The sequence below is a fragment of the Cynara cardunculus genome, unplaced genomic scaffold, assembly GCF_001531365.2.
Source record: "Cynara cardunculus var. scolymus isolate 2C unplaced genomic scaffold, CcrdV1 Un_Scaffold_891, whole genome shotgun sequence".
Lineage (NCBI taxonomy): Eukaryota > Viridiplantae > Streptophyta > Magnoliopsida > Asterales > Asteraceae > Cynara > Cynara cardunculus.
Window position 1 is genome coordinate 58,651 of NW_020200640.1, and position 10,722 is coordinate 69,372.

Genomic DNA, 10,722 nt, shown 5'->3' on the forward strand with positions numbered 1-10,722 from the left:
ATATTATCATCTTCATTATTTTAATTTTAGAAAAATACATGAAACAGTTTCATTAAAATTTCATTAAGTAGTATATGAAACAATTTCATAACCATATATGAAACAACTTCATCAAAAAAAGTATTATATGAAACAATTCACAAGATTAAACAATTTCGTGAAAAAATTTCATAAGATTACGACGTATGAGAGTAGTTTTTACGGTTTTTACAAATTGGAGTGATTTTCATTTGATCGCTCCTATATATATATATATAAAAGAGAATGAGAGAATTGTAATTGACAAAAATGCCCCTAACTCAATGGAGTCATGTTAAGAGAGTTAGAGACAGCAACTGATTCATAACAAAAGTGAAACCATAATAATCATATTTATAATTATTTCGTTTGGGGACGCGATCCATAATTTTCACTTTACTGCAGGGAAGAAATTTGCAATTTAGGGGACGTTTACCTAAACACTTACCCGGTAAGCACTGGTAAAATTCAATACTATCGCTTACTTATCGGGTAAGATTTTATTCACTAAAACGTATCGTATGCAACAATTTATCCCGGTAAGCGGTAACCATGGTAAAAGTCCACGTCCTCACTTGTCGGGCAAGACTCTCGATTCTTGTCTTCGCTCTTACCGGACAAGATTTTTAATCCTTGTCATATTCATCCGATAAAGTAAAGTAACTTGGTAAGCGCTTACCTGAGTAAACATTTGGTAAACGCCACCTACTCTACTTTTTATCTTATTTGTATGGAACAGGTGATAATTGATATCGTTACAAAATACTTCTAATAGTTTAGTAATTGCATAAATATTTAACATATTATTTGTTGGATTTTATTAAATTAATTTTTATTTTGTTTATAATATTTGTTGGGTAGAAAATGAGACAACAAAATATATATTAATTTGATTCGAGAAGAAAAATGATAACAATGAATCAGGCTGGCCCAATAATATTGTTCAAGCCCAATAATAAGGCCCAATTTCTGAGACCACATTTAGGGTTTGTTTTTTTAGTAAACTACAAATTCTGTCCCTCTGGTTTGTCAAAAATAACATATTTTGTCCCTACAATTTGAAAATTACAAAATGACAATCATAGTTTGCAAAAAAATTCCTAATTTGGTTCCTTACTCTAACAACCTTTAAAAAAAATTGTTCAACAAGGTATATTTTTATTCTTTTATGAATTTTTTGTCATTTATCTAATTAAAAACAACAGGGACCAAAACGGTTTTGATTAATAAAAGGCCATAAATGCCATCATTTAACGAAATCTTTTAATGTTCATTAGAGGGAGGGACCAAATCCGAACGCATTTGCAAACCACGATGGCTCTTAATTGACAATACAGAGATAGTCCATTAGTATCTCTGGTTAGTTTGAGTGCGAGGACACTTGAGTGGGTTAGACATGAATTATGTCACGGATTGCATTAATTTCATGAATGAATTCTTCGTCATAATGCACTTTTATAAAAGCTTTATTGGAATTATAATTTTATAAAATAAATTGTAGGAAATTACAACTATATTTTATATAAAGTTTGTTGAAACTTATTATTTTATTTAAAAAATGTTGAAAAATAAATTTGTATCTAAACTTTTCTAGAAATTATCATTCTATAAAAACATAATATTAAATTATTTAAAAGTTTGTTAAAATATTAAATGAATTAAATATTTAAATAATATAATTAATATTGAAAATAAATTTATTTTTTTAAAGATTTTGATTTTCAATTTATCTAGGTTGCTCTATATTAGGGTTAATTGTTTATTGTACATTAACATGAATTTGTTTTGATAATAATATTAGATTTTTAAGGTCTGTTAATTAACAGTTTAATAAAGTTAATGGGAATTAGCTTATTCATTCGATCAGTCATACATGATTGTTTGGTAGTGATTTAATGATACAAAAAACCGTCTTATTTAGTAAACTCATAAGAGGCTTTATGCAAAAGCCAATTTTTTCTCCAAACTTAGTTCCTCTCAATTAATAAAGTACTCTTGTCTATGAAAAAACTCTCAAACAAAAAAAAAATCAATCTATACGGACAAATTAGTTTACACAGACAGTTTTATTCATATATGACTTAATATAAAACCAACCAAATTCTTTAGATAATTAGTATATGTATTGCTCGCGACTAATTTTACCTTACTTTCTACTTCTTTTAGCATTTCTATGTTAAAAAAACAAATGCTTATTAAACACCATTAGTCAGTCGTTGGTAAGGGTGTTCATCGGTTGAAATTCAATAGATTTAGGTGGATCCAATTCAATTAAATCATCAAATAAATGTTGGATCTGTCATTCAATCCAATCCTTTGATATTACTATTGGTTACTCATTGGATCGGATTTGATTCATCCAGTAATTTGATACAATTTTCAACCAATTAATGATCTGTTTCAACCAATTATTCATATATTTTCTCAATTTATTAAAACCTAGTAAGTATAAATATCAATTAAAACACAATATCCCAAAAAAACACCTCTTCTGAGTATACGACCATTATCCCAAAATACAACTCTCTTGATTATGTCACTCCTATTCCAACCATTTGATTTTAACATATCAAAATACACAATTATGCTGAAAATAACATAATAATAGTTTTAATAATAGTTTTAAAACACCACCCATATAGAGAACCATACAATTCTTGTTCAATCACTGTAAGATGAAAATTCTGAAAAATAAAACTCGCACTAAGATTTCACAGAGATGTAGACAAACAGCAGCAATTATTCAAAACAAGAATCATAGAATTCGATTTCTACTTGCTTTCCTTTTTAGTTTATGTTTTCTCGCGGACTCTAGAACACACACACCCCCATAAAGTTTTCCTTTTAACTTACTTTCACAATCCCCATGAGATAAAGCAAATATCTCACTTAACAAACATAAACAATAAGAGGCGGTTATTGGGTGGAGGTCCCGCTTATGGGGAACTTGGAACGAGCATGAAGAAATTAACGATACTTCTTGTGGGTTTAATTAAAATAATTTAAGCATAGAATCAAATTAAACCCCTCAACTTTATGCTTTTGATTAAAAACACCCGAACTTTATAATTGATAACCCGGTTATCACAAGTTCTTATGTGAATAGGTTAAAATAGTTCATATGTTAACTACACGAGTACACACATTAACATATAGTTCAAAGGTGAATCACATAGGTTCATAAAAGAACTCGTATGCAGCCTATTTGTAAAAGTTACAAAGCTACCCCTTCTATTTTTTCATAGCCGCAATTTTTTACCAGTCAAATCCGATCTTGACCGTATGAAGGGCTAGAATCACTTCTTTACTTCTCAAATATTTACCACTTCTCAAAATAACCTTTGACTATATACATATATAATACCATTTGTTTAAATATTTATTTTGAGACGTATGGGATAAACATTATAAATATGTATATCTAATATACTAGTATATTTATACAGCTATAAATAAAATTCTATCGAGATTATATATATATATATATATATATATATATATATTAGCGGCGTGTTGGGTTGGGTTGAACTAGGTTACCCAATTTTAATCCTCTTAATTGGTGGTTTAGCGGTTTGACGGATTGACGGTTGACAGATTGGGTTTAATTGGATTGTTAATGGATTATATTGGACAGATCAAACGGTTTAACGGTTTTTTACACCCAGGTAGAGATGGCCAAATGGGTCCAGGATCAGTAGAGGACCGGGACCGACTTGGGACCGGCCCGGCCCGGCCCGACCCTGGACTGATTGGGACCGGCGATCTAGGACAAGTTACGATATTCCATCAAAAACAAGGACCAGGACTGGCCCGATTTTTTATTTAAAATGTATTTATAAATTTACTATTAAATGAATTTTAAAGTATATTTTAATTTAATTTTAAATGTATTTTTAAGTGTATTTGATTGAAAACAAAATTGTATTTTTAAATATATTATGTTAAAAACGTATTTTTTAATGTATTTGGTTAACCCAATTAAATATTCTAAAATATATTTGATCGACCAAATCATTTGTAACAAAAATGTATTTTTTTTAATGTATTTGATTAACCCAATTATAATAAATACTTGTTAGTGTATTTGATTGACCAAATTCTTCAAAAAATATTTTTAATATGTTAAAAATCAATTAAAAAAATAAGTGTAACCGATTTGGGCCCCGGTTGGGACCGGTTCTCGTAACCTAACCTCATACACCTTAAACGGGCTTTCGTATTTGGTTCAGGATCAAGATCAGGACCAATTACAAGATCACTATTTAAAACCGAGACTAATTTAGACCTGATCTGACCCAGTTCGGAACTGATTTTAGACACCTCTACACAGAATAGTAGTACATAAACGAATGCTTCCTTACCTTTGAGTAAAGAAGCATAATAACAAAACTTGAATATTTGTGCGTGGCTTTTTGTGTTATATATATTTCTATGAAAAATCAAATATAGTTTCTAATCAATAATTTTAGAACAAGTTTCAAATACAATGATGATCATAAACATCATCAATTACAACTTTATTTTACAAAAAAAATAAAATAAAAATAGAAATAGGGTATGAATGGCATGGTCTCGCCATGATTAATTGCATGCCATCAATTCATCATTAGAACTTTTATTATATTTATTAATTAAATAAAACACAATCATATATATATATATATACACACAATTTTATTTAAAATATAAAAATAAAATTTTAACAAATTAATGGATATTAATAATTGAAGGTATATAAAAGTTTGTAAGTATAATTAAAAGTCAAAATGAATATGAAAATTTGATGAAAGTAGATGAAGTTTTGGGTAGGCATGGGAATGGGGCGGGGACCTCAATCCCCGTTCTCGTCCCCGACTACTTATCTTTATTTCCGTCCATGTTCTCATTCACACCGGGAATTATAATCACATCCCCATCCTCATCCTCATCCCCAACGGGAAAATGGGGATTTTTTTTTCGTTTATACAAGTTAATTTGAATTAAATATGTGAAATATCAAACATGTTTAAATCTCAAACATTTTCAATAAACCTAAAATCAAAATGAATTTAATTTAATTTAATACAAAAAAAACCACAACATCATATAAGAAGTAATAACCTAAAAAAATCAATTTAATCCAAAAAAAAACTTGAAGTCATGTACCAAAAGATATTGAGTAATATAAAACCATGTTGAGTAATATATACAAAACTTGTCAAGTAATTGTATTTTGACTTGACATCCAAAATATTACTTATTAACATCCAAATAGTGAAAAATTTAGATTATAAACCTAGTTAGAAAATATGAAATTATGAATTACCGCTTTAATTGAAATAATATATATATATATATATATATATATATATATATATATAAAGGGTACGGGGCGGGGAGTACCATACTCGTCCCCGTCCAAAGAAAATTTATATTCACCTCCAACAACTTCTCCGTTATATTACAACATCAACTATATTATTAAAATATTCAATATCTCTCATGAAAATGTTATTTCTCTCCCCAATTTATTTAATTTCAAAAATTCTTTTTGTAGGACGTTTGTTTCTACAAGGCATTTTTCCAAATTGTATCATATAAAATAACCAATACGATGTTTTTTTTATAAAAATGTTCCAATAGTTTGTTATGACATCCAAAGATGTTACATAAACTTATTACAACACTTCACGTTTTATTGTTTGGTCGTATAAATAAAATCTTACAAAAGAGTGTATTGAGACGCTTAGACATTTTAAATGTCCTATAAACTCAATTTATTATCGTGTATTGTTTAAAAAGTCTCCTCACCCGTTAATTAAACCCGAATTCCTTCACATTGAACTTTAATATTACTTAACCATCATGATCAGAGGCGAAAAATAACATCACCAAAGTCGTCCGCACACGAAAAATTACCCGTATCTCTGATTTTGTATCATATGTGATAAACTACAGTATCATATATGATGAACTACTATATAACATGTGATTAACTATAGTAAAAGAGTGTATTTATTTCAACCATTAGCTATATACATAATCTCCTCCAAACTCAATAAATCATACAAACTTACAAACGAGTTTAATGATGTATTGTTTTACATAAGAAACAATACGTATAAAAGTGCATTTTATATACAATTTTATTATATATACATACATACATATATATATATATATATATATATAATTGGGATCATGTGAGACCAAGGGTTTTTCGTGAGACCCGTAAGACCAATTCTCAACCCTTGGATTAGATTTACAATCTGAACATTCATAATCACAAAATTGTCACGAGACTTTTCAATAATCACAAAATTATCAACCTACAACTTAGACCATTAGATCATTAGCTTATAAAACTGATCAATGAACATAAATTGGTCTTACGAAAAACTCTTGGTCTCACATAAACTCATGTATATGTATATGAAAGGTTCAGAAAACAAATTGAGGAAGATGAGCATTCTTGCATTATAAGTTGCATAACTTTGACTTTGTGTTTTAAATCATCTTTCTTCGTTTGGGGATAACCTTTTCTACCCTTTATGCTTCTTCTACTCATCATACTCACCACTCCATCTTTATTTAAGACTCACCAACAATTTTCATTATATGCATTTTCTCTATCATTTAGCATCATATTAATTATTCTAAACGTGATTACGCTTACAATTTTTTTTTATTAAAGACGTTACAATTAATGTATAATCATTTAAATATTTGGTAATAATGTATTACAGTCTTAATTGCATTTAATAAAAAACCATCAGTCATAATACTAACATGGACAACTGTAATGCATTTGATGTAAAGTATATTTATTATTTCGATCATCATATATGATCTAGGATCAAAGATGGATGATCTAACAATTTTGAAGATATAAGCAATTTCAAGATTATAAGTGTATAAGAAATATATCACTATAAAACAGATGATTTTTACCCACAAAAATCATCTAAAGAAATTTCTGTCAGTGATTACCGACAAATCACCCAAAGAATACCATATGTTTGATAAAATCCGATGTTTTTTGAGAAAAATACCGATGGATCACCCAGAGAATCCATGGGTAATATGTTACTGATTTGAACTACCCACCAACTTTTGTGATGATTTTATGACGAATCACCTTTTAACAACAAAATTCCCAGGAAAAATCGTCACGTGATATACAAGAGGAGGTTTAAGAGAGAGAAAAAAAAGAGATAACCTCTCTCAATTTTTGGATAAACAAATAAATGCTTAATATTCGATTGTAACCGTATCATATAATCGTTGATTTAAGGGTTATTTACTAAATATCTATCGTCTCTTACTAGATTACTAAATGTTTATTATCTTTTATTAAGTAAGAGAAATTTACTTGGTAAGATATTATGATATTTACCAACAATTTTAACCTGTAATTTTTGTTGATCGAGGATATTATTTGATAAGTGAGAATAGGGGTGTAAACAAGTCGAGCTTTTAACAAGCTACTCAAGATCGAGTTGATTTCGAACTAAAGATGATACTTGTTTAATTTAACGAACTGAGTTTCATAACTCCAATGTTCAAAAACTTGATTAAATTTTTTTTGTCGAGCCGAACCATTCGAGCATATACTTTTTCGAGCCAAACATGCTCATATATTTATAAATCATACAATAAAAAAAATTAAAAATTATCAACCTCGAGTTATTTGATTGCGAGTTTGAGCAATAAATGAGCATCAAGCTCGATAACTCAAAAAATATTTGAGCTCGAGCTCGTGATCTATATTAAAAAAGTTATTCAGGCTCAAGCATGGTATTATTTTTTCAAACCGAGCTCGAATAACCTACTACTCGACTTGGATCGGCTCGTTACATCCCTAAATGAGAGTGATGGCTTTTACCCAACTAACAGTTACTAGGTAACAGACCTCTTATACTATGCTATTTTGATGATCAAGAAGGTAAATGAAGGTGGTGAATGTTTACCTCATCAACGCTTACCTACTCTCTCTTAAACAGCCTATTAGGTTTGGTTAAATGTAACCGCCTTAATTATTCACAATACTTGAATTAAAATAGATGGATGATTCAAATGGATTCATTTTTTTCTCATTTTTAGTGTTCTTTTTTGAATTCACACCTAACACACGATCATACATAATTAAATAAGATTGAGCCTAATTAAGGAGTCGTTTACCAACAGTTATTGGCCACGTGTTTACTAGGTAATTAATAGGTCAATATCCTTATTTAAATTCAGGGTTGGTCCTGAGGCTTCTCATGCCCGGGGCGAAAAGGTAAAATAATGTCCCCACTATTTAAAAACTACAAATGAGACATACTATTTTTAAAGGGTTTGGAATCTAATCAAGCTAGACATTTCATACCTAAGCCAATTTTTGTTACTGTTATTGTTATTGAATAATAATGTATTTTTTTATAATGCTATTTTATGATTATATAATATCATAATGTAATATCAAGTTAAATTGAATTTTAGAAACTTGTATATAACGACAGTTGTGCTCAAACTAATTGTATACGACGATATAAAATGTTTAATTTTTCTTAAAACTTAAAAAAACTTAATACTTTACGTGTATCATATTTTTAAATATCTAAACATCATTGACTAGCAAGTGCTACATAGTTTAAACGACCATATATAGCTTTATGCAACAAACCACATTATGGGTGACAACAAAATTGGAATTACAAGATTCAAAATCGAATCAAGAAAATAAAATACAAAATAAAAAATAATCTTCGAAAATCATGAAAATACAAAAAAAAAAATTGAAATTATATAATATTCTAAATTATTTCATACATGGTTTGATTTTAGAAAATATAACAAAAGATATTTGTGGTTTCGAGTTGAAATTAGCTTGTAGTCTAAATTGTTTTATATAGAGTTTGATCCTATTAATTCTCTGCAAAAAAAAATGTTTGGCAAAAAGAATAATAAACTTACAAATATTATCACATGATTTACAAAATAAAAATACATATAAAGTATCAGTTGTTGAATATGATTAATTTTATTTCAGATAAATAAATGTTTCCATAAAAACAAGATAAAAATTGAAAAAAAGAAATGTAAGGAAGAAAAAAAATTAATCAACAAAAAAACCAATAAAAATAAAATTGGATAAAAATAATATCAAAATGTATTAATAGCTTAGTGGTAAGGAAGTGTTTGTGTATGTTTGAGATTTAGAGTTTGAGTCTTATAGTTGCCACTTTATAACTTTTTTATTAGTAATAATATCATTGAGCTTAAATTGATGCCCCTTAGGCTTTGATGCTCTGGGTCGTCGCCCGATTCCCACAATATCACTAGGTTCAAATTGATGCCCATTAGGCTTTGATGACCTGGGCCGTCGCCCAGCTCGCGCACCCTTTGGGCCGACCCTGTCTACATTACCAGATAAGATTGTCGATAAATACCATTATTTGCATCATATAAACGTTGATATGACAACTGTCGTACATTGCTCACACTTACCAAATAAGATTCTTGATCGGTAAAAAGATGTTGATGAACACCGTAATCTTTAACCGGATACAAAACAATAAATGTTTAGTTATCTAGGAAGAAACATATACCATATATAAACAATTAATTAATTTATGTATAAAGTATTTTTCTTTTTCCATATTAATAACTTTGTGATATTAACATTAATGACGTAAATATTTAAAAAAAAACATAAAATCAAACCTCGGATAAAACAAAAATAAAATTTATGTCATGCATATCATCAAAACTCAATCCACAACATCGATCTTAGTGGTGCAAGATAGCAACCTACGGAAGATGGAAGCCAACGCCGCATACGACGCCTCCTTCGCCTTTCTAACCACCGTGCACTTCTTCTTCCTCCTCTTCTTTCCACCGTCGTCTCTACGCCGTCCGCCACCTTCACTACTCGTCGGAGACTTTTTCTGTTTTCCGGCAGCTCTTTCTTTGACTTTTCCGATACACTTCATGGTTCTCTCGTTAAAGCTCTCTTTTCTGGAAAATGTGTAGCTTCGTAGGTATAGCTGCCTACAGGAGATACTATCGACCAACCTGGGGTGGCCCTGCCTTTCACCGTTCTCCGGGCGGCGGCTGTTTTTACTGACGGAACGGACGAATTCACGGTCGGAATCCGGCCATTTGTAGAGGTTAACATACGTAGCTCGAACTGGGACTCGGGCATCATCGGCAATGCATGTGGACATGCATGCAGAGGTCATAATGGTCTCCGGCGAGAAGGGTGGGCCGGAATTAATGGAGGATATTGGGTTTAGAGTGCTTAGAATGGAAGAAAGAAAGAGAGAAAGAAGGGTGGAGTATAAACTGTAAAGTGTGGTTTTAATTCGTTTTTAGGGTGGATGAGTGTGTGGGGATAAAGAGGCTATGATTTGGCATCATGGTGTACAACTAGGAGACTCACGTGAACTGCACGAGATATGATGGGTGCCTTCTATATATATATATATATACCCCAAATTAATCCCAACCCTTTCACTAATTTTAGGCTATGTTATAGAATTACATATATATTATTTATAATATATAATATACATATTATAGAGAGAGAGGGAGCATTGCATTAGTTTATAAACCATTTAATTCTAACAAATTATATAAATCAATTTTAACTATTTATTTAGTTTAATAAATATTTTATTTTATTTTATTTCATATATATATATATATATATATATATATATATAGGGGAGCGATCAAATG

At 29.7% G+C, this 10,722-nt stretch overlaps 1 protein-coding gene across 1 annotated transcript; it reads right to left on the reverse strand.

The window, feature by feature from the left end:
- Window positions 1-9,664: 9,664 nt before the first annotated feature.
- LOC112502078 lies at window positions 9,665-10,284 on the reverse strand. Its single transcript, XM_025105901.1, has one exon. The coding sequence runs from the start codon at window positions 10,221-10,223 to the stop codon at window positions 9,753-9,755; it is 471 nt and encodes a 156-aa protein (XP_024961669.1). The 5' UTR covers window positions 10,224-10,284; the 3' UTR covers window positions 9,665-9,752.
- Window positions 10,285-10,722: the final 438 nt, after the last annotated feature.

Excerpts from the sequence above, each read along its gene's own strand:
- LOC112502078 (XM_025105901.1), bottom strand. The coding sequence starts at position 10,223 with ATGACCTCTGCATGCATGTCCACATGCATTGCCGATGATGCCCGAGTC.